Consider the following 25573-nt stretch of genomic DNA (forward strand, 5'->3'; position numbering starts at 1 on the left):
ACAGGCTGGCTCTTGTTTTGCAACTCTTTTAGCACCTCAGTGTGCTGATAATGAAACAGCGCCTCCACTGTGGCGTAATGTCGCAACTGCAGTTACAAATGACAGTCTGTTAAATGCACGCAACATTTCTTGTGAAGACTCGCAACAATTTTGGCGAGAGCCTGAGGCGGCACGACATTTGACGGAGGCGGCCGCCTCCAATTTCTCTATGCAGGAAAAACCCTGCTTTTACAATCCGTCTAGGGACTGCAGGTGAAAAATAGCCTTTTGGCTAACTCTGGCATATTGACAGAATGTTTATTAATATGCATCGCTACTGTAATAAATAATAAAAAAATAGCAGGCTTTACGAACAAGACATAAAACATGCAAGATATAAGGACTTCACAGTCAGAGGCATACAACAGACACATGTAATTCAAGATTTAATTCCCCTAAAACAGCTTTACATTCCCTCGACAGATTGCAGGACTGACACAGCGCTCAACAATGACATCTGATACTAAAGAATTAAATAAAACATTTAGACTATGACAGTAAAATATAATTACAAATTCAAATTGAAAACAAATCTCCAAAACTAACCTAAAGCCAAGTCTCCGTTTACATGGATTTGTGTCTATAAGAACAGTGGGCAATGTTCTTGTCACACATCAAACAAAAACTTATCAACATTACACAGATGACCACAAACAGACAGGAGCTTTGGCTAAAACATTCAGAAAGAAAGAGCGATTTGCTGCAGGTGGGTGTTTTCAGAAGAAGAAAATCAAAGAGTTCAATCAAGCATGAAGAGAAAGTGTGATCTGCAAAAACCAAAGAGACAGTGTGATCCGTAAAACCCAAAGGGACCGTGAACCCTACCCAGCTGTTAGCTTGACATGAAGAGAAAGAGTACTGGGTGAACACAGGTTACAAGTAACCACAGAATCCATCAGAATAATCATCAAGTGCCTCGTGTACACATTGCCTTTCCTCTACATGCTCAAAACACAATCTCTTCCTTTAGCCACCCACTCAGAAAAGATCTGCCTGTAGAAAAAGATTTTAGTGAAATTGAAGAGTTCAGCAGGCTCCTGGACACCACAGGAGACACATCAGCAGCGACTGCTCGATTCCTCTGACTTACGACATCTTCTCAAACACAAACACCAGGTATATGCCTAAAAGAGAGAGATGCAGAAGACAAAGAATCAGGCATGGACATCACATTACAGAAAACCCCAAATCACCGGAACATTTCCTAGGGTCACACTCCCAGCATCAGACCGATACTAACAGACCAGATTGAACACGCAAGTAGTGCGTAAGGAAGCTACAAAAGTACAACAACAGACTTGTGATGTGTTTTAACACTGACAGCGTTTCTGCCACGTAAAACCGGACGCAGACAAACACTCTCTTGTTTGCAGTGGTGGTAGTACTACTCAAGTGATCACAGGCTCTGTGCGTCAACTATAACATCATTCTTCTCTAGTACCTGTTTCCATCCACATATTTTAATGTGAATTGATTGAGTTATTACAGAACTAAAAAGGTTTTCAAATGCATAACAAATTTATAAGCTGGCTTGAGCTGGATTTATTTATTTGTTTAGACATGAACAATAATGGAAAAAAAACATGTGTCAATTCAGTCATGTAACAAGATAACTCACTCCAGGGAACTGGCCATATGCACAGAACATTCTTAAAAACGTATAATATCAACCAGCTGGAAACTTCAGGTGAACCGCCCCTCATTGCTGTGGGGTATCTTCAATTTTCTGAGGTAGCTTTAACAGCATCAGTTGTGTAATAGTTTATAGAAGATATAGTCAGTTTTATTAAACTTTTCAGTCCGGTTTGAAATTAAATCACATTACAGAGACAGCCCTGTTGAAAGTTATAAATGATATTTTGATTTCGATTGACAGCTCAGTGGTATTAGTTTTATTAGACCTTAGCAGCGTTTGACACCATTGATCACAATATCCTTATCTCTCGCCTACAAAAGACAGTTGGAATCCGGGGCATGGCACTCGAGTGGTTGAAGTCCTACCTTTAAAATAGGATGTTTTCAGTCACTTTTTGGTCAACATTATTCTTGAAGGGCCACATTATCTAGTGGGGTTCCGCAAGGATCCATTCTTGGCCCGATTTTGTTCTCGTTAATACGTATATGTGGCCCTTGGGTTCTATTTTTCGTAAACATGGAATATCTTTCCATTGCTATGCAGATGACACTCAGGTGTATTTACCTTTGCGGAAGAAGGACAACTATTCTTTTGATTCATTATTGAGATGTTTACATGAAGTTAAATCAATTAAATGATTTGAATCTAAATTATAGCAAAATTGAAGTAATCTGGTTTGGGGCCCCCGATACTCAAAGTTCTTTTGACTTGGGTGAGTTAACCTCTTTCTGTAAATCCGTAGTGAAAAACCTTGGTGTTGAACTTGACAGTTATCATAAATTTGATACACAGATCAATTCAGTGGCAAAATCCCGTTTCTTCCATTTAAGACAGCAAAGGTAAAACCGTTACTGTCTTCCAATGACTTCGAAAAGATGATCCATGCCTTTATATCTGTACTATTAGATTATTGTAACTCACTGTACATTGGTGTCAGCCTAGCATTGTTAAACCGCCTTCAACTTGTCCAAAATGCTGCTGCTAGACTTTTAAGAGGTACTCGTAAAAAAAGAGCATATAACACCGATCTTAACTTCACTTCATTGGCTGCCAGTGCAGTGCAGTACAGAATTCATTTTAAACTTTTGATTATGGTATATAAAGCTCTACATAACTTGGCTCCGTTATATTTAGTGAATCTCCTTCCATCTAGGTCTCCTAGATCAGTTAATCAAATGATTTTTGACATTGAAATTTCAGACTGAAATTGAGCGGCGATCAGGCCTTTGCAGTAGTAAACCCAAAGCTCTGGAATAATTTGCCTCTTCATCTCAGACTGGCTCCTTCCAAAATCTGAAATTGTATTTACTTGAATTAGCGTTTGGGTCTGTAGGCTAATTAGCCGGATGTTCTTAGCAAATGTTGTTGTTCAGTGTTTGTTTGATATTAAGTTTTATCTTGTGTAATTTTATTATTGTACAGCACATTGGTCAACGTTATGTTGTTTTTAATTGTGCTCTGTAAATAAACAAACAGTTAAATAGTCATGCCTTAACATTTATTAAGTTGTTTAAACAAAGCAAGATGAAAATACGTTTGCATTTCAGTGCCGTGAGGAGCACAGATGATCACTGCTGCATACCTCACTTTCTCTCTGCAAAATTTAATTCAACCATCACTTTTGACACTTTTGACATCCTATACTGTAGCTGTCAGTTCACTAGAAATGCCTGAGCAGGCTTATCGAACATTTCCTGCCGGAGTTATCAAAATGAATGGAATTACTTTCACAGATCACAGCCCAGATCATTTTCTCTATGCGTTTTAAGTCATTCATTAAATAAACGCAGTGGCTTCTCGAGGGGCTGTAACATCTTTTCTATTTTGTGCCAATTTCACAGAGCAAACATTTACTCTTGAACAAACAGAACAAAAATGTGGCTTTGATTTAATCCATTTGTGCATACATTAATTAATTCATAAATATTTAAATTTAAAGTGGCTAATTTAAAGGCTTAAAAGTATGGTGTGCATTTGGTTTGAATAGGACAAAAATGTGTTTCAGTTATTACTTCATGCTGTAAAAACCTGTGCCCACTGGAATTAATTTGATATTACAACAAAGCGTGTCAACAATCCAGTACATCATACTCTCCAGTCTAAAAAAAAATCACATTTTTGTCACGACAAGGACACGGCACACAACGCAAATCGGATTAATACCTGCCTCAGTCATATTTATTTGCTCTTACAGTCTATGATGACTTTCAGGGGGTGAGAAATCACTTCGCTGGTGCAATTGAATCCATTTCCATTGACATCATCCGGTATTTTGATTAAAGAAATCATTAAAGGAAACCCACAAAAACAAACATGACGCAATGCTCAACAGACTGTATTAGTAAATCAGCTTAGAAATGTTTTTTTTTGCATGGGCTATCGAGTCGGCACTTTTATAAACGTGCAAGTTTTTTGTAAATTAGGGCCTCCGAGAAGCTGTTAGTGTGAAAAGAGCAGAAAACTGTAACAGACAAAAAAAAGCATCAAGTAGGGATGTCCCGAGCCGATCGCAAAGATTGGGATCAGGGGCCGATCAAGGCATTTTTAACCTGATCGGGATCGGCCATATTTTGCCCAATCATTTCCGATCACCTCTGCCATCACGCAAGTTTCGTAAACGAGAGCGCGAGCTTTGACAGCCGTGTCTGCAGTGGGGAAATGTGCAGCGGAAGAGCCGCTTGTAATGTTTGCAGCACGAGCAATCCGCAAGGCGTTAGCAATCGTTCAATAATAACAATTGAATACCAAAAACCTTCAAAAAGTGGACGGATTACATCGAGTTCACTCATGTCTGTGAACGCTGTGATAGAGCACACGGGTTAGCGTCTGATTTCTTCCTTCATACAGCATTAACACGACTGCGATTTATTTCAAAGTGAAAGTTCAAAGTTATTTGTCAATAGCACAGAGTGAACTTGCAGTATTGTGTTGAGGGTTTTAGTGTTGAATGAAGCTGTTATTCTGTCTCATGAGGACAAACTCCTGTCCAGCTGCAATAAAAGCATTTGAACTATACTTCATTGACAAAGAAGTATTAATTTAATGTTTCATCTAATCCTGCTATTTGAATTAGTTGAAAAGACTAATTCTGTCATTATGTTTGTTACAATATACAGCATGTGAACTGTTAAACAGTAATATTTTAATAACATTAATATACCTGGAGCGTGCACCTATCACTAGGAAAATACAAGTATCGGATCGGGACTCAGATCAGCAGATACTGAAAATAAAATGACTCGGATCAGATCGGGGGCAGAAAAAGTGTCCCTAGCATTAAGTATCGCATCAGTTGTTTTGCTGCTCGTCTAAAGAAAGCAACATATTTTGAAGATTTCGTTTTGGAGTTATTGTATAACCTGATCTAGGCAATGGTGACATACCAATAAAAATAGATATGCATCATGTGTGGACTCACTTTTTGTAAGACGTTCCCATTATCTGACAGAAGACTGTTATTTATGATGCAATTCACACAGTTACACATTATTTTTAGACTAAAACGTCTCACGAATATTTTTCTGTGATTAAGTATCAGTCGGCAAGTTCATTAGCTTGATCTAATAAATGACTGTGTACACATATAATTAAAGAATGTACCGCCTTACTAATGTGCCAGGCAGAATATTTGAATACATATTAAACTATGTGTTGCCTTTGTGCTGTAAAACTGAAATGTGACATGTGGCCGACATGACCAACGGTACGAGTAATAATTTTGCTGTAACAAACAATATATTTTATGATATTCTCCATCACATTTAGTCTCACGTCCACTTGGTCGAATAAGCCACGCCCACTTGTTTAAACACCGTAAAATATACCGAACGGAACAACTGAGAAGTATAAATCAGAAAATATATCAGGAAATAACCTGTATGTTAAATCTTTGGTATTACAAAATTTGTGGCCATGCAAGAGCTTTAAACTGATTTTGAAGTAAAAAACATTTAGACAAATAGTACCACATGCTATCATTTAGTAGGAGGAATCGTTTAAATGATCACGTTTTTTATCTCTTTAGGCTCAAAGAAACAAACGAGTCTTATGCTCTTGGTCTAAACTGCCTCTCATAACAGTTCTTTTTTCTTTTGTCATTTTTGGTACAATCGCTGTAGAAAAACCTTTCAGACACTGAGCCGACGTGATATTTCAGGAACATAAAGCATCTGTTTGTCACAACATGAGATCTGAAAAGATGCTCGATGACATATTGTAAGGCTGATTTAAACAGGAAGTGCACATCACCACATACTTGTAGCCTCCCACTCAGACTTGCTCAGCGTCCCCTGGGGAAAAAAAAGAGCACGCTATTAAAACCTAATTAATAAAAGGCTATAGAAAAATCCTTTCACTAAGATAAAATGACATTAATGCTCACCAAGGGAAGTCTAACAGCAGGATTCTCAGAGATCGTCTTGGCATGGTCATATTCCCCCAGAGAATCGGACGCCAGCCGGCCTCTCTCATCCGGAGGGTATTGCTATGACAACAAGGAGACACAAACTGTTTGATTCTGCCAAAGTAAAGATAAGAAAGGGCAGATGAACAGTCATCATTATCCACAGACAGATCTGGCAGCTATACTGTAGGCTGAAGCGGGCAGTCGCATCCATTTTTTCCCCAACGACAGTAGCGGAGCAGATCTCTTTACACTATCATTTAGAAGCTAAGAGGATTACCGCTGACAATGAAAGATATTTCTAAGAGTGCCTGCAGCGTAAAATATGACAATTAAGTGCTTTTATAGCTGCTGCATTTGATTGTTTACAGAAAGCCAAACACAAACACATAGTGCTACATCAACAAATAGGTAGAAATTGGAGATGAAAATGGATATGCAAGATCTGCAGCACAGAACCTTTGGTTACATAAAATGATATTAAAAAACCAGCCTTTAGATACGATTTCCTAATTATGTATTGAGAAGTTAATAAAACGCACTGCCCTCAATGTGACTACTACTCACATGTTACTGTAATATTCTCATTTTAGATTTTAAGTCATGTAAATAAGTGAGGTATGCACCCACTCCTAAAAAGCATGAGATATATTAAATATGCTTTTCATGATCAAAGTGAAAGTCCACGCACAAATAAAATTCTTTCCACATTTCCCTGTATGAGTTTCTTCTGCAGAGCACAAAAGTAGATATTTTAAAGAACAAATCTCAAAATATCTTCTTTTGCGTTTTGTGTCATTTAACGGTTTTGAATGACATGATAAACAATGTCAGATTTTTTCTTTCTGGGTGAACTATCCCTTTTAACGGTCAAATACTAAAAGCGCACGTGTGCATAACATCCTTTTGGCTTTTTTTCTCCAAAATCCCCCCCCTCGTGCCATCCCAGATCTATCTCAGACTCTCACTCAGTGAAGTAATGGATCACAGAAACACACAAACCTCTAGCGCCTGCATCCACTGCATGAGAACCTTGTGTTTCTTATCTTTAACCTTCTCCTCAAAAAACTCTCGGAATGTTTTCTTACAGACCAGACGCATGTTGTACTTTTTAGCCATTCTGGACAAAGAGAAACAAAAAAATATCAATATAAAAATAATTCTGGTTATGAAGCACAGGTACCGTTTTGTCTATTAAGCCAAAAGAAGAGCTTGTTCTAAACGAAGACTCTTATGCATAAGCCTTTAATTATAATAAAACCTGTCAAAAGCAAAACAAAAAACAATCTTTTAAGAATTTTCTAGAGGCCACAAACAGCATAAAATCATCACTAACGTTTCAGACACTACAGACAAGAGGCATGTGAGATTTATGAATCTCTTCTGCCCTCTGTTGGCATCTTATGGCATTAACGCTACAAAAAAAAACAAGGCTACAAAAACGCACTAGATGTGCAACACTTACTCCTCAAACAGAGGGAAATACACCAGAAACTCGGGCACATTGACGACTCCCTCCAGGTTAAAGTCATACTGACATCCGAACAGAGGGTAGTCGCCTTTCTTATGGAAGTTCACGCTGTACACTTCATTTCCAAAGCTGTTGGTGTCCGACTCCTCTAATCGCTTCCTGTGGACCAAGATGACTTCATATTACAACACAAACTGCATGAGAAAGCATGTAAAAAAAAGTTCATTGACCAAAGACTAAAAAAACATCAAGAGTTTATTACCATATAGACCGTTTCATCAGTTAACTTCCGGTTTTGGCTAGTGTCTAATAATATAAGTATTTATATTTTATTTAATTGATCTTAATATTACTTTATATTATTATTTTACTTCATAATAATTGTATTCAATAAACGATTTGTTGAATTTTTCCTGTATGTTCATTTTATTAAATAAGCAATTTGTTGAACGGGTCCTGTAGTTTTGACGCATTTAAACAAAACCGTATGGTACACTGACATCTAGCGGTTGAGCTTAGCATCACAGTCTAAATTCAAAATATTGGAGAGGCAAGTTTAGCCAAGTAACGCTTCTTCTCGGTTTCTTTTGATTGTTATCAGAAATAATCTACAGGCACTCTATTGTTGGTGAATGTGTACGAGAAGTTAAGGCGGGGTCGTAACATTTCTTTATGTTGTCAAGATAAACCTATCTATAGCTCATCCCAAAGAAGAATTTTAAAACAAACGGTTCAATAGCTGTGGTTTATTCAATATCAAAAGCACAGCTATGACCTCCTTTCCAAACCATTATCTGATTTTTGTTGCATTAAATCAAGCATCATATGTTTAACAAAGAATAGCATTTAATGATTCAATTTGGGCAATTCCGTGAAAATGTCAACCTTACCATGAAAAAGTCTTTACCAACGGTTTTTACTATACTTACAGCACAGATATCAACATTTGGGGGTTCAAATACCCATGTGAGGTCTCTCTTCACGTTTTTGAAGCATTTGTTTTATTTTTAGTGCATGATTTTTCATAGTCGGTGCCATTTTCAGGAAACGATACATAAAATGTTATTATTTTCAATATAAAATAAAGCAACTATTTTGTGTTCTATAAAGAGGCATCCCTACTCTTCAGGTTTCTGCATTTTAATTCACAGAAATCCTACAAAGTTTGTCGTCTCCCAAAAACCGTGTCCTTTATTTCCCTTTTCAAAACAGAAAATTTGTTCATAGACTTGACATTTTTCTGATGTTTAGACTCTATCAAGTAAAATATAATCAGATGGTTCAATATATTTGAAACAAACAAATTCTCTGAGCATTTCTGTATCACGTGCATAACGCTGGAATTGCCCGTTTAGTAACATAAAATCTGTGTTTTTAATATTTTTATTATTACGTAACGCAACGGCTTTCAGCCAAGACTCCATGTATAATACAGCACAGCCTCTTCTCCATCATTGCAATTTATAACACATCACCAGCTCATGTGTCTGTGCGTATGTGTGAGAACTTACACCAGCTCATATGCATCTGGGGATGTCCCGATAAAGAATCCACCAGGTCTGAGTCTCTCACAGGCGTTTCTCAGCATGGTTTCAGCCTGCTGTTCGCTCTCGAAAGAATAATGATACACAAACTGACAGCTGCACACGTCAAACTGAAGCTCCGGATCACGAAACTTTTCAGACAGCAACTCCTGAAACACAGAGAGAGAGCGAGAGCAGGTGACCCTGTACTGTCATGTGCTGATGCTCAATGACTTTCATCATTTTTCCTTTTGTGAGAATCATCTGACATCTCCTGAACATTAAAAGGTGAAGATTTGTCTCACACAAATTAAACAAGATCTCGAAAGTGTGAAACCACAACCAGCACCCAATACATGCCTGAACAGGTTTTACCAAAAACCTTCCGCACATCTTATATTATTTTACGGGGTACTTCTAAGCATTGATTAAAGATTAAGGCCCAATCCCAATTCTACCACTTACCCTACACTTTCCCTCAATTCTCTTTTGGTTGGCGGGGTAGGGGCCAGATAGCCCTTCAAATGAAGATTTTCCGGGACCTCACTTCAAACGAAGGGCTAAGAGAAATGTCCGACATGGCTGCTCACTTGAGCAAGCAGACCCAAATGTAAGTAATTTTTGCCATTAATAAGGATTTTTATGACAGTTTTTCACTTTATGTATGTTACATTCAATCTTGTGTTTGTATTTACGGTGACGTTCCTTTAACGTTTATACATTCCAATTGTTTGATTCGATGTTCCATTTCGTTGAAATGTCTAGCCACCGGAGAGGTTATAGCTTGTCATCTAATATTAGATTTATGTTCGTTAATTCTCAATTTCAACGGTCGCAGTGATTTATCAATGTATATTTTTTGACAAGGACATTTCAACATGTAAATCACATTTCGGGTTGTACAGGTGATACAAGATCTAATTTTAAATAATTTGTTTGTCGTTGGACACAAACTGTTTACATCTTACCAGATTCTGACAATGCAGCACATTGTCTACATGGAAAACATGCCTGAATAAAGGCTGATTTTTTTCTCCTAACAACATCAGAATTTACTAATCTATCTAATAAATTACGAGATCTCTTAAACGTGAAAACTGGACAATACTGAAATGTCTTTAAAGATTCATCACGTGATAATATATACCAATACTTGTGTATGACTGGCTTAATTGAGTTACTGTGTTCGTTATATGTCAAAGTTCAATTTACGGAATAATTTCTCAGTTTACATTTACATTTAGTCATTTAGCAGACGCTTTTATCCAAAGCGACTTACAGATGAGGGAAACAATGGAAGCAATTGGAACAACATAAGGACAACAAAAGGCATAAGTGCAATAAAACTGGTCTCATATAGCCTACCACAGTATACATAGCTAAGTTTTTTTTTATTATTATATAGAAAGAGTAGAAAAGATATAGAAGTCAGAAATGATCGGTCAGGTGCTGACGGAAGAGATGTGTTTTCAGCCGATTCTTAAAGATGGCTACAGAATCTGCTGATCTTGTAGCAGCGGGCAGATCATTCCACAAATGTGCAAGATATCCAGAGAAGGTTCGTGTGAGCGATTTTTTACCTTTTTGGGATGGCACCGCAAGACGTCGTTCGTTTGCAGAGCGTAAGGATCTGGCGGGTACATAAGTCTGCATTAGTGAATGAAGATAAGGGGGTGTCAAACCAGTGGTTGTCTTGTAGGCCAGGAGCAGAGTCTTGAATTTGATGCGAGTGACTATAGGGAGCCAATGTAACTTAATGAAGAGAGGAGTGACGTGCGCTCTCTTCGGTTCATTGAAGACCACTCTTGCCGGTGCATTCTGGATCATCTATAGAGGTTTTGTTGTGCAAGCTGGAAGTCCATCCAGTAGCGCATTGCAATAGTCCAGTCTGGACAGAACAAGAGCCTGGACTTGCGTAGCATGCTCGGATAGGAAAGGTCTAATTTTCCTAATGTTGTAGAGGATGAATCTACAGGACCGAGTGGTGCTGGCAACCTGATCTGTGAAGTTAAGTGGATCATCTTGCAAGGTTCACCTGCAGGTGATGGTCCTTCATTCAGAGCGATATGTCACCAAGGCATGCTGAAATGCGTGCAGAAACAGTCGGATTGTCAGGCTGAAATGACAGGTGGAGTTGTGTATCATCCGCATAGCAGTGATAGGAAAATACATGTTTTTCCGAATGACAGAACCTAGGGATGTCATAGATACAGAAAAGAGCAATGGTCCAAGCACTGAGCCCTGAGGCACCCCTGTATCGAGATGTTGGGACTCAGAGACCTCACCTCTCCAGGATACTCTAAATGACCTACCTGACAGGTAAGACCTGAACCATTGTAGCACCATTCCAGAGACACCCATAGCCTTGAGTCAACGTCAGCCGATAGATCCAGTAGGATAAGTACAGATGAGTTAGAGGCAGCTCTTGCCAGTCTCAGGGCTTCAATGACAGAGAGCAGCGCAGTCTCAGTGGAATGACCGCTCTTGTAACCAGACTGGTTGATGTCCAGGAGGTTGTTCTGCATGAGAAAGGAGGAGAGCTGGTTGCATACAACACGCTCAAGCGTTTAAGCAATGAAGGGGCGGAGAGATACCGGTCAGTAGTTATCTAACAGTGCAGGATTAAGAGTGGGTTTCTTCAGTAGCGGTGTAATACGGGCTTCTTTGAAGACTATGGGAAATGTACCAGTGGTGAGAGACGAGTTGATGATGTGGGTCAGAGCGGGAATAACCGATGGAGTGATGGCCTCGAGGAGATGAGTGGGGATGGGATCTAGCGGGCAGGAAGTTGGGTGGTTAGAAGACATGACTTTGGAAACGTCATCTTCAGATAGGAGGGACAAAGAGAAAGCGAGCTGTGTTGATCTTTCCAGGAAATGATTTCTATTCAACCGATTGATTTTATTTGATGCATTATTCAACCAACTTTCAAGTAGGGTTGCTCGATTATGACAAAAATCATGATCACGATTTTGTTGGCCAATATTGAGATCCCGATTATTTAACACGATTACTCATTAACTTTTAAAACAACATAGAAAAATGAAAACTTGGTTTTTAAACTGTGAATTCAACTGCAAAATAAATGTAAAGAAATAGCACAGCTGAAACACTGTAAAGGAAAAGGGTGCACTGTGGATTTATACCACAAGAAAAGATATGATCCTTGCAAAATGGAATGCAGCACTATAATCGTTTGCCTCGATTATTTTGTTTTTGTAATTGTTGAAGGCCAAAATTGACGATTACGATTAATTTTCGATTAATTGCACAGCCCTACTTTCAAGATATCATTTGGATCGGAATCGTTGAAAGAGCAATTTCCTGAAAGAGCTTTCCTGTAGCTCAGTGATAAGAGCATGGCGCTAACAACGCCAAGGTCGTGGGTTTGATCCCAGGGGATTGCACATACTTAGAAACAAATGTATAGTATAATGCAATGTAAGTCGCTTTGGATAAAAGCATCTGCCAAATGCGTAAATGTTTTCAGAATACTGTTGTTTGTAATGATTCTTCAATCTTAGTTACCTGTACATCCAAAAAATGTATTGTTTAACTTTTTTTCCATAGTGAAATTAATTGATGGTATTTTTGAATTAATAGATGATACAAACTCAACTAACTTTGTTTCTGGACCTGGACTTGACCAAATCACGAAACAGTCATCAATGTATCGCATCCAGGTTTTAGTGTTTGAACTGAATTAGTTTTTGTTATGAATATAATCATGTTCAAATTTCTCCATAAATAAATGATCATAATTCGGTGCTATCGAAGTATCCATTGCTGTGCCTTGAATTTGTAAATGAAAATCTTTATCAAATAAAAAGTAATTATTTGTCAATACTAATGTTGTCAAATCTATTGCATATTGAGTTGGAATTTTAATATCAACATCTTTACAATAAAATTTCAAGGCATCTAGGCCTGTGTCATGGGGTATGTTTTTGTAGAGAGAAATAACATCAAGTGGATGTACACAAGGAATATCTTCCAATTTAATCAAAAAATCTGTAGTATCTTTCAAATAGGATGGTAATTTCATCACTACCGGTTGATTCAAAGAATCAAGAAAAGGTTTATAGTATTGTTGAGGTGAAGCTTATATCTTTCATTATAATGTATTTTGTGTTTGATGTTGGTTTATTGAGAAGTTTGGAATATTGGTGATGTGCAGTGGCGACTGTGGTGATTAGAGACGTGAACCTAGTTGTTTATGTTTGGCATTTAAGTTAATAAGTGGGATATGTTGACGAGTGGTGTATATAATTGGGATACACAGGTGTATATAATGAATATGATGTTGACTCAATGATTTTAAATGTGGATGCAGTAACCAATGGCTTAACACACTGAAGAAGACATTAGCCGAAACGTCAGTGTTAATTGGTCCCCAATGATGGAATACAATTTAATACGTTTGTATCTCTGAGTGCGAATCATTTTGTATGAAGATGTTTTTAAAACTCTTCACAAAGTCGACTTAACATTAACCGGATCCTAAAAGATTTTATATAAGCAAAGCACACTTAAAGTCACCATGAAACGGAAGGTGCGATTGACTTCTTTTCCGTATCGTGACGTGTATCCGAGTGAAACGGCTTCTGAAATTAGAAAAGGGGGGGGCTTTATTTTGCCCTTCCCTTTTTGATTGGTTTGTTGTAAGTTGGGCGTGGAGGGGGGAGAGGAGCTGAACGTTTTTGATTAAAGATTACAAGTGCAAATGAATAAAAAATAATAATGGTGTGCACAGATAAATCATTTATAATAATCATTGCAACACTGTGTAAAACACTTAGAATTTTCCTGTTTGATTGCATGGTGACTTTAAAGGAGTAGTTCACCTTCATAATAAAAATTCTGTCAGCTGTTAACAGCCCCCCATTCACTTGCATTGGTTACGATAGAAGTGAATGGGGGGCTGAGCTGTTCTGTTACCGACATTTTTCAAAATATCTTCTTTTGTGTTCGGCAGAAGAAAGTCATACAGGTTTGAAATGACAAGAGGGCGTGTAAATGATGACAGAATTTTCATTATGAAGGTGAACAACTCCTTAAAATCTGTTCAAATAAAATGCTACCCCATTTGCCAATTTACGTATATATGATTGAAATAAGCAATGAGCGATGTGAAGTTACAGGTACACTGTAGGTAAAACTTTTTTGTGTTTCTTTAGAATCCCATGCACATACCTTGCTGCAGTCTGCAGTGATAAACTCGGCTGCAAAGGTGTGGTCATTTGGGTGACCCCTGCGTCTCATGTCATTATAACGCTGCTGACACTGTTCAATGGACACGCCTGCAATGTCTGTAACATAAAAACAACAAAACAGTCAAGCACTTGCAATGTGTCAAGCTGTGCCACACATTTCTCATTATGTTGTCCTCTAGCCAGGGTATTTTCGGCAAGCAGGGCTCTAGACTACCTTTTTGCACTGGTTGCACTGGTGCGCCTTAGGTGCACCAGCACAAAAGTTAGGTGCACCCAAATTTTCGACCGCATCGCATGTAACACCGCAGATTTACAAGTTCACTTTTTTTTTAAATCGCTGTCCATATAGGCAATATTGACTTGTAAATGATTAACTAACAATCTGGTCAACATAAAGTTCTTTATTTGAAGCACAATTCTACAAGAAAGCAGGGCTCTAGACTAACACTTGAGAGAGATGGCACTGGTGCTACCAAGTTATCAGCCCTTAATTTGATAGCACCAGAGTCGTGGGGTGAGGTAAGAAAAAATAATCACTAAAACTTCATTAAAATGTGTTTAATACATTAATAAATCAATTAGAAATTAATACAAATCATTGTTTATGATTGAATTATTTTTATTGTATATGTAAACTCTCTTTCAACACTTTACCATATTTAAAGCACATCTTTCTTAAAGCTACTTTCTTCCTTTATTTGTTGTGAACGACTCCTATAAGAGAACACAATTCCTTTAATATCAGTGAGTGTTTTTGGGCCCGTCCGTTTTTGTTTGATGAACATTATAAACAGAGATCTTTATTATGCTGCTGCCCCTTTAAGAGCTCGCGCAATATACTGGAACACGTGTTTTGTTTCCCAACTGTTTGGTCACGAAACAAACTGAATACCTTTACAAGGTTTCTTGTTAATATGGGAATTTTTAGGTTATTTTGTGTTAATATGTCCGTTTCAGAGTAAGAAGGCGTGAAAGAGAACTCCGTTTAGTATTTTGTGCTCTGACTCTCTGGGCGCGCGCGTCTCAAACAACCCGCGAGACCTGAAGGCTTTTAGTGATTATTCTTCATGAAAGCTGCATTGATACACGTTTGGCTTCTATCAATAGCGACTCACAAATAAACAGTATTTAGCGTGATGTATAACGTTTTGTATGCTTTGCAGTATTGTTAGAGATCTTTATACAATAGTTTAGTGCATAAAGTTTAAACATGTTTTCTGCATTAGCTTCACATGCATACAATATTTGCAACACATTTTGTTATCTTTGCTTTTTTGTACCTTAGCCGGGGAAATTCTTGTATTCTGCATATTTAAGTTGCAAGATTGAGCGCTTCACTCGTCTGCTCTTTCGGTCCTTCGCCTCTTACCGGTAACCCGCGAATTACGTCTTTGGGGGCGGGGCACTGATAGATAAGTGAATGGTTGAAGGATGGGAGACGAAAATGAGTGACTGAATGCGCCGCTTGCGCAATATAACATTTCTGCGCATTAAATTTATAATACGCAAAAATGATATATTGATCAGTTTGACAGTCGCACCGGTGCGACCATTAAGAAAAACAGGCAGGAAAAATAGTCGCAAAATGAGACCATTTAGTCGCAGTCTAGCATGTCGGAGCATTGGTAATGATTTTCGGACGGATCAGGCCTTAACTTAACATTCTTAACGAAAAAGTTGTCAATCGTTCTTTTCATCTTCTCTCATCATCCGCGGCTACATCCACTCTGTTTATCTGACGGGCCTATAGGCTACTCACCTCTCTGTCCGACTGCAGCACAGCATTTTCAAACGTACACACACATACAGGAATATCTGGACCACGGCCAATCAGAGGGGGGTCCGCCCTTCACTATCTCTGATTGGTTTAGACCACGATATGGGCCTAATGTGTCTGTTGTTGAACCACAGGGAGACTTTCGCAGAGACTTTTTTTTTCCCTCGAACGGCTGGTCGCACCGGTGCGACCTCAGATTTTTTTTAGTCGCACCATTGAGAAATTAGGTCGCATGTGCGACCAAATTGGTCGCACTCTAGAGCCCTGGCAAGTCTGTTGTAAAAGACTCTAAAAGAATAGTCCACCGTTTAGAAGTCACATTTCTTTGGTGCCATCACAGAACTGGCATCAGATCAGCATTAGAATTACATGCAATATAAGCAATGCAAGAGAGTGGAAAAGATCAAAACTAAAAAGCGGCTCGTATGATTACCTGCACACACCAGTTTGTCAATCCGTCCTTTCTTCCATTTGAGAAGATCTCCTCCTTTTCCACAGCCCAGGTCCAGCACAGTCACATCTCTTTTCTTCTGCTTCACCTTGTCCAAGATGTCCGCTACGAGCAACACACTAACGTCAGAAAAGCTTCTCATGGCCTAGGTCAAGTCTAATGCTTCAATTTACTGGCAAGCCTATCCGTGAGATTAAAAATCAACAACATGATCAGATGAGAATTAGGAGGAAAAATGGTCCAGGTGTCGAAGGCTTCTAGAAAACTGCATCCTCTACAGGGGCCTGAAGTACATAATATGACTTTTTGAAGAGAGAAGACGAAAGCTGCAGTGTTTCTCACCGATCAGCACACTCTTCAACCAATTGTTGAAATTGCGCATGTGGACAATCCTGCTCCTATTGCGCTCTGCCAGACCACGCTCCTGGAGTGCGTTATAATGTGTGGCCACTCTTTGACTGTGTAAGGATTCCTCTGTGACCTGAAAAGCATTGGTAAACAAAAGTTCTTTACATTAACCTTTGCGACGCATTTGACAGTCGCTTTTATCAAAAGCATCTTCCAAAGATGACCCAGAGTTTTTCCTGCATAGAGAAATTGGAGGCGGCCGCCTCCGTCAAATGTCGTGCCGCCTCAGGCTCTCGCCAAAATTATGTTGCGAGTCTTCACAAGAAATGCTGCGTGCATTTAACAGACTGTCATTTGTAACTACAGTTGCGACATTACGCCACAGTGGAGGCACTGTTTCGTTATCAGCACACTGAGGCGCTAAAAAGAGTTGCAGAACAAGAGCCAGCCTGTGTTTCACGGCTGTTTGTTTTGCATCCAAGTACGTTTAATTTCTTGAAATTTATTACATTGCGTTCAGAACGACTCGCACACGAATGACTCATTTGAACCGATTCATTTAAACTATTGAACTTTTCAGTCACTAGCGAATATAAGAGATCCTTGAATCATTTAAAGTGAACCACAGAGAATGCAAGATGTGAATGCGCTTTGCTCATTTAGAAAGAATTTAGGTTAATTCAGTTGGCTATTGTGGGCTGAAAAGTTAGTTGAAATGATAAAAAAGCTTTATTTGATTAATAAAAATGTCTGTTTGGTTGAATAAAGTAATCTTTTATATAACTTAATAATTGTCATTTTTATCTAATTTTGTTAGAACTTTTAATGTCAAACTCAAAGTCACTTTGGTTAAGCCACTTAAAGGTAGGGTAGGCCTATGTGTGTGTACAAGATCAGGATGGCACCACCTCCGCCTCATTTTGAGCTAGGAAAAACCCTGTGACCTATAGAAAAGGTTTAAGGAAAGTTATGCCATAGGCATGTCAAACTTTTGTCCAAAAATATGTTATGTACAAGGGTAAGGGTTTTCCTGAGAACATTCACTGTAGAAAAAACTGTGTGAACCAGCCAAGATCAGATCAAAACAATACAAGACAAACCTCTGTGGAACACAACCAGCATAAACCAACCATACAGCATCTTACCAGCTTCTTTTTGGGAGATTCATCGTCGTCAGCATCCCTATGTCTCTTCCGCGATGAAGTATGTGCAGTATCTCTCCTACACTCCTGCTCGACCTCTCCATCAGTATTTTTACTGTCTGTCATAGCAAAGAATGTATTATTCGCATTGTACGGCAAGTTAATACAAAAAAATCATAATCACTATTATTATTATTATTATTATGCTGTATTTAAGCACTCCTTAAAAACACGTCTAAAAATTAACTGCGTTACTCATCATTACTTCAGTGTCAATCTTGACCGCATGAACAACATAAATGAAACTCTTTAACGAATCAGGAGAAAACTACAGCATTACAAAAACATCCGAAAAGGTGACATGTTTGTTTATTTTGTATAACAAATGCATCTTCTAGAATATTTTATTTGGGCATAGCCCCTCATTCACAGGTTATCAAATATTGTTGTGGATACTGAATGGGGGGGCCTTGAAGTCAATACGATTCACTGATCCACTGCATCACAGCCAACACCGATACATGGCTATGCATTTGCATTTTAAATACGTAAAAGTATGAAGATCAGACAACACAATTCATAATATACAAGCATGTTCTGAAATGGCCATAGTTTAAATGTGCATTGATGATAAAAATACGCGCATGTCGAGTCGACACGTGTTTTATCTGTAGAAAAACAGATCTGGGCTAACTTAGTTGACTTTCAAAGTATGCGAACGCTTATGAAACACCTCAGATTTTAAGATGTGAGCTGCGGTATCAAAGTAGAGCACTGAGGCTAAATGAATGCTGCTGTACTCACTTAAGTTTTGCGCCATCATGTATCCGCATACAGCACAGTATATTCGCGGGTGCTCGCTGGTGTAATATGGGCGGATGGTGTGAGTTCGGCGCCGCCTACAGGACTGGGGTGGAATAGACTTTGCTCTAACTTATTTTGACGCCACACAAACAAAACGAAAGGACACCAAAATGTATTTATTTATGCAAATATTTCACAATTGTAACGAAGTTGGTGTCCTTTCGACACTGACGTGCTTTTTCCCCCATTAAAGCTGCTTTGAAACGATATGCGTTTGAAAAGCGCATTTTTACGTTTGTCCACGTATTTATTTTAAGATACCGTTTTTTTACGTTAATTAATTTCATATTTAGTTAAAACCTTTTGGTTTTCTACAAAACGTTGTACACCAACGTACGTAAAGGTCCTTGCGATGCGTTGTGGGAATAATTCTACACAGAGTTTGCGACAATTCTCAGACATAAATGTATAGAAGTCCGTTTGTCTTTGGATAGATATTTAAGGGATGCTAAATCATTTTTACAATCATTTTTAAAACAATTTAAAGAAGGAATTTACTCCATTTACATTTGTGTATATGATATTTTCCCATCATTACTATAATGTTTAACATCAATGATAACTTTTTAGAAAAGCCATCAACTCAACACACAAGTTATATATAAAGCTGTACCCAAAGAAATAGATTAAGTCTATTGTGCGATGGGAAATGTAGTTCCTAGGTTTTACTTTAGGCTACTACACTTCCCACATTGCACTGCGAAATCGTCATCATGTGTCGTAACTTCTGCGGTCTCTCAATGACAGAAGGGACGTGAATAAAATGTGGTTTCGGTGGACAAATGACACCATGCTGGTCCTGTTTAACTATGTATGTAACGTTATCAGAGTTTCTCTCGGATTATCGTTTTTTCCGTTCAGACAGTGAAATTCTATTTAGTTGAACAGCTGAAATGTTAGACATCACTTAGCAATGCTGCTAGCTGATTCATCACGTTTGCTAACTTACTGTAATGACATACTGAAGTGAATTTGAATAAGTTTACGTTCATTGGGAGATTAACTTTCTTTCATTTCAGTGTGGATGTAAATGTGATCAATCATGTAACGTTACTAATGTTTATGTGTCTTTATGTTTTCAGCTGTGTGACCAACATTAGTTCCATCATCAGGGTTAAAGGTAGCGATGTTTCACATTCAACAACATTAGACCATAAGTCATCTTATTTTGCTTCATATTTTATCAGATTTGTTGGATACATAATGATTCTTATATTATGCTCAAAACCTTTGTTGTTTGCCTGATCTAAAAAATCAAATATCCGTAACAACTCAAACAAGTACATGTGTATATCTTAAAACCAATATCTGAGATCAAAAATATGTTTGAAATCAAAGGAGTCTCAAACTTTAAACTTAAAATTCTTTATATATATATATATATATATATATGTATACTGTATGTGTACTGTAAGAGAAATTTGTTTGTCTCCATTCTTGGCTTTTTTATTTATTTGTTTTGTACATTTGTTTTTTGTGTTCATCCTGGTGGCTATGTTTTGTGTCATACAATGAGAAATAAAAAACAGATGATTCACATGAAACCAGGCATTTGTATGTACACAGCAAAAAAAGGAAAAATGTTCATTTTTGAGCTGCTTGAAAAACGTGTTTCTTTCAAAATATTGATGACTCATCTTGCACTTTTGTCAAATGTTGTGTTGACAGATTGGGAGAAGCAGCTTGTGTTGAGATGAAGAGGTTTGTGTGTGTCGGAGTGTTCAGGCAGACTGCCGCTCTGATGCAGATCACACCTTCATCTTCTTTCGGTCATACCACACAGATGCTGGTACCCTCAGCCCATCTGATCTCCAGCCCACGATGGCTCGGCACCTCTGCGGTGTCGTCCTGTCCGGCTCCTCGGCATAACTCCAGCAGAGATCATGCAGTTAACGGCGCTCCGGGGCAGGATGAGTCGGACCCGCTGCAGGACAGTTCTATAAGCCTCCTGCAGCGGTTCAAAAAGACCTTTAAACAGTACAGCAAAGTCATGATCCCTGTGCACGTGGTGACGTCTTCAGTGTGGTTTGGTACCTTTTATTACGCTGCAATGAAGTAAGTAAGAGAATTGTGATTATTGTAAATGTGTGAATTTGGGTCAAAGGTTAAGACGCTTACATTTTACATGCTAAGCGCTGAGAGATGTGGAACCTATGACCTGCAAGCACTACAGTATCAAAAGCTGTAGTACTGACAAATGCAAGGATAAAAAAGGAATTTCTAGCTGATATGTGCTTACGTTCCAAGAGTCCGATGTCAGTTGTGTTGTGGGGTAGAAGTACATTTCTTTTTTGCTTGGACGTTATATCTTCATGGTCGTGGTGAATTGAAGTAAATTGCACGTGGGACTGTTTATTCTGCCGTGTATCTGGCTGAATGTGGGTCACCACTGTCTAGACATTTCAGAAATGTGGGAGGTGGTAATGGATGCTTAAAAATGGTCTGTTTAATTCACCATGACCTCACTTGTCATGAATGTCTGAGTTATCGAGTGCTGGCAGCCAAACTTCACTGCAACAGTTTTTAGATCAAATAACATTCTTCTTACTTGTGTCTAAGGGTCCTTAAAAAGTCTCAGAGTGTCTCAAATGTTTGAAAATGTGTGTACTAGACAGGCAAACATAAGGAATCGCTTGTAAAAAGACAAATATGTTTTCATACCTTCAGATGTTTTTGTACAGTTTTTTTATTAATACATGGGTCAAAGACGTTAATATGTCCGCATCAAAAGACATTTATAAAAGTGATTTTATGTCCACAGAAAGCGCATTAAATGTAAGTCAAATGTCTACTTTTTGGAGAAAAAAATGTCAAAATTTGCTTGAAATGATGTTACATTGTCATTCAGTGTAACACAATTTATGTACAAATTCAAACAACATGCTTATTCTAACTTGTACATATTCAAATATATAAATAATAAGGGAGCATATTACATTTTATTGTGCTTTAAATGAGTAAAAAATTCTTATTGACAAATGGGCAAAACCTAGGATAGTGGCCAATTTAAAAAAAATGGGGTGAAAGCAATTCATCTTTGAATGTGTCATAAATCATTTTTCGTTGTAAATATGCCTGACAAGATTGTTACACTGAATGACATTTTAGTGAGGATCTTCTTTAAATCAGGGAAAAATTCTTTTTTCTAATAACAACAATTTAAAGCAGTATTACATTTGTGCCCGGTTTCACAGACAAGGCTTAAGGCTAATCCCAGACTAAAATGAATGTTTGAGCAGTCTTAACTGAAAATAACTCTCCTTAAAACATGTCAGCGCCATTGTTTTGTCTCAAGATGCACACCAGTAATGTTTTTACTAGGGAATTTTTATTAAAATATCCTAATTTAACTAAGGGTTAGTCCAGGCTTAAGCTAATCCCTGCCTGTGAAACCGGGCCTTATTGTTTTTATGCTTAAACCCTTTTTCGTCTTGGACCCACATGTATTGGATATACAGACGTGCTCAAATTTGTTGGTACCCCACCACAAAAAACAAAGAATGCACAATTTTCTCTGAAATAACTTGAAACCGACAAAAGTAATTGGCATCCACCATTGTTTATTCCATGTTTAATAGAAATCAGACTTTGCTTTTTTTTTCAACATTTTTTATTCAACATAATATTGTAAATAATAAAACAAATGAGAATGTCATGGACAAAAATGATGGGACCCCTAACCTATTATTTTGTTGCACAACCTTTAGAGGCAATCACTGCAAGCAAACGTTTTCTGTAGCTCTCAATGAGACTTGTTAACAGGTAGTTTGGCCCACTCTTCCTGAGCAAACTGCTCCAGCGGTCTCAGGTTTGATGGGTGCCTTCTCCAGACTGCAAGTTTCAGCTCTTTCCATAGATGTTCCATAGGATTCAGATCAGCACTCATAGAAGGCCACTTTAGAATAGTCCAATGTTTTGTTCTTATGCATTCTTGGGTGATTTTAGCTGTGTGTTTTGGGTCATTATCCTGTTGGAGGACCCATGACCTGCGGCTGAGACAGAGCTTTCTGACACTGGGCAGTACGTTTCGCTCCAGAATGCCTTGATAGTCTTGAGATTTCATTGTGCCCTGCACAGATTCAAGGCACCCTGTGCCAGATGCAGCAAAGCAGCCCCAAAACATAACCGAGCCTCCTCCATGTGTCACTGTAGGTATGGTGTTCGCTTCTTTCAAATCTTGATTTTTTTCATCTGTGAACATAGAGCTGATGTGACTTGCCAAAAAGCTCCAGTTTTGACTCATCTGTCCAAAGGACATTCTCCCAGAAGGATTGTGGCTTGTCAATATGAATTTTAGCAAATTCCCGTCTGGCTTTTTTATGTTTTTCTTAAAAAATGTTCTTCTTCCATGGAGCCCACTTTTGCTCAAAAAGAGACTGATGGTGCGATCAGAAACTGTCATACCTTCACCTTGTTGTTCAGCTTGTATCTCTTTGGCAGTTAACCTTGGTTCCTTTTCTACCATTCGCACTGCATCCTTCTGGTCAATTTTCCTCTTGCGGCCGCACCCAGGGAGGTGCTACAATTCCATGGACCTTATCACGTGTATCACAGGACCATCGAGCTGCTTGGAGATGGTCTTGTAGCCTTTACCTTTACCATGCTTGTCTATTATTTTCTTTCTGAGCTCCTCGGACAAATCTCTCCTTTGCTTTCTCTGGTCCATGTTCAGTGTGGTGCACACAATGATACCAAACAGCACAGTGACTACTTTTCTCCATTTAAATAGGCTGAATGACTGATTACAAGATTGGATACATGTGTGATACTAATTAAAGAAACTAATTAGTTTGAAATATCACTATAATCCAATTATGTATTATCTTTTCTAAGGGGTACCTACAAATGTGTCCGGGCCATTTTAGAATATCTATGACATACCAAATGCATGCAAGTAATAAGTATACATGATACAATAGCTTTTAATTTCATCACTCTTCAGGAGGAATGAAGCATTATTTCAATGAGCGTAAGGGTACCAACAAATTTGAGCACCTGTATATGTATGAAACATTATGTGGAAAACACCTTATTTACAAGGCTTATATTTTTATAAACATTGCACAGAATAAAGGTCTTTAGGAAATTTGAGCTCTTTATTTGCAATTCAGTATGAAAATATTTAACAATAGAAACCTGTAATTTTTGTTAAATATTACATTTGATCTACAGCACACATTGAAATTCTTCTGTCTTACTTTTAGAGGAGTGAATTTGGTGCCGTTTCTTGAGTTTCTTGGATTTCCTGATAAGGTTGTTAAACTTCTGGAGTACTCTCAGAGTGGCTATGCATTAACAGCCTATGCCATGTACAAGGTGGGACTTAACCTCATTTACCCAATAAATTAAACAATTTCACATAAAAAAATTATATTGTGTCATTATGAAAAAATTATATTGTCAAATTTTAAGTTCTTTTCTCATTTTCTGAAGATTGCCACGCCTGCAAGGTACACAGTAACATTAGGAGGAACGTCACTGTCTGTGAAGTACCTGAGGAAGCACGGCTACATGTCCACTCCTCCACCGGTGAAAGAATATCTCCAGGAGAAGATGGAGGAGACCAAAGAGAGAATCTCTGAGAAAATGGAAGAGACCAAGGATCGCTTTTCCGAGAGAATGGAGGAAACGAAAGACAAGTTCAATGAGAGACTTCAAGAAACCAAAGACAAAGTGTCTTTCCGAAAGAAAAAGGAGTAGTAGCCTCATAAAGACAGGTGTTAGATTTGGACTTGTGAGTCTACAGTTTATGGAGAAGGACAATGCACTAAAGATTTGATGTGACATCTTCCAGTGATGTTACTTAAAATATAATACACCTTAATTGGGGGAAACACGTGCTCTCTAAATCTAATGTAGGCTGCACATTTAACATTACTTGTTCACGTAGTTGGCTAAGCTATTGCGAAAAGATAAAATCATATGTCAATAGTACTATACCTTAGTTTCTGGAGATAATCACAGCACAATGTTTTACAACAGATTTGTACATGAAGTGTATTGTCCCGTATGTGTCCACACGTGAGGCCTCTGTAATACTCCATGCCGTGTCTTTATTAATATCACGCAGCTCTTATTTAAGCTATAGCTTATAGTTATCACAGGTTTGAGTTACTGAACATGATATGGTCAAAATTGGAAGGTTCGAAACCGATTGTAACTAGACATTATGCAAAACAGTGTTCTTAAAGCTGTAAATGTACATGCAGCATATATAATTCTGTGTTATATTGTACTGAACTGAAAAAGTGAAAAACACCTTAAAATTTACAGAATCAAACTAAATTTGTCAAGATGTCTTATTTTAACCTATGTGACTTCATTTTAACTCACTGGTTTTTTTATGACAGAATGTGCACTTGTCACACATTGATGTATTTTTTGCAAAACTATAAATGACATTTTATAATGAAATGTATTTATCAGCAAATGTTGAAGCACTCTTTAGGTCTCATGCATCAATCCCTGCAAAACAACAATATAGATGTGTCAGGACTATGATACTATGAATATATGACACCTGGTTGGTCACAAAATAAAAACAAAACTTTCAGAAGAGCTCATTGACTCATTCTGTGATGTCCCCTGACATTGTGAGACCCTCTGTTTAATGGGTTCTCCTAAAATATTGTGTCCGAATGCATATTAAACTGATTAATATGACGTTAAATACACCACGAATAACAGCTGAATTGTGTGTATTAGTA

At 38.0% G+C, this 25573-nt stretch overlaps 2 protein-coding genes across 2 annotated transcripts; one reads left to right on the top strand and one right to left on the bottom strand.

Annotated features, from left to right (window-relative positions):
• Positions 1-412: 412 nt before the first annotated feature.
• On the bottom strand, positions 413-18881 carry rnmt (RNA (guanine-7-) methyltransferase). Its single transcript, XM_057355040.1, has 11 exons — positions 18807-18881; positions 18006-18121; positions 16855-16993; positions 16495-16617; positions 14265-14380; positions 9060-9241; positions 7543-7707; positions 7080-7197; positions 6057-6158; positions 5931-5964; positions 413-1163 (listed from the first exon to the last, which is right to left on the bottom strand). Exons 1-11 carry the CDS (start codon positions 18823-18825, stop codon positions 1126-1128), a joined length of 1152 nt encoding a protein of 383 aa, XP_057211023.1. The 5' UTR covers positions 18826-18881; the 3' UTR covers positions 413-1125.
• Positions 18882-19565: 684 nt separating this feature from the next.
• fam210aa (family with sequence similarity 210 member Aa) lies at positions 19566-25568 on the top strand. The gene is made up of 5 exons (XM_057355528.1): positions 19566-19677; positions 19949-19986; positions 20535-20921; positions 24071-24182; positions 24300-25568. Exons 3-5 carry the CDS (start codon positions 20560-20562, stop codon positions 24564-24566), a joined length of 741 nt encoding a protein of 246 aa, XP_057211511.1. The 5' UTR covers positions 19566-19677; positions 19949-19986; positions 20535-20559; the 3' UTR covers positions 24567-25568.
• Positions 25569-25573: the final 5 nt, after the last annotated feature.

The sequence above is a fragment of the Triplophysa rosa genome, linkage group LG16 (assembly GCF_024868665.1).
Source record: "Triplophysa rosa linkage group LG16, Trosa_1v2, whole genome shotgun sequence".
NCBI classification, from domain to species: Eukaryota; Metazoa; Chordata; class Actinopteri; order Cypriniformes; family Nemacheilidae; genus Triplophysa; species Triplophysa rosa.

Coding starts and splice junctions, on each gene's coding strand:
- fam210aa (XM_057355528.1), top strand. CDS start 20,560: ATGAAGAGGTTTGTGTGTGTCGGAGTGTTCAGGCAGACTGCCGCTCTG. Junction 20,922..24,070: donor TTTTATTACGCTGCAATGAA/GTAAGTAAGAGA, acceptor TCTTACTTTTAG/AGGAGTGAATTTGGTGCCGT. Junction 24,183..24,299: donor CAGCCTATGCCATGTACAAG/GTGGGACTTAAC, acceptor CATTTTCTGAAG/ATTGCCACGCCTGCAAGGTA.
- rnmt (XM_057355040.1), bottom strand. Junction 16,618..16,854: donor GTTGAAGAGTGTGCTGATCG/GTGAGAAACACT, acceptor TGTTGCTCGTAG/CGGACATCTTGGACAAGGTG. Junction 7,198..7,542: donor TATTTCCCTCTGTTTGAGGA/GTAAGTGTTGCA, acceptor CTCTTTGTCCAG/AATGGCTAAAAAGTACAACA.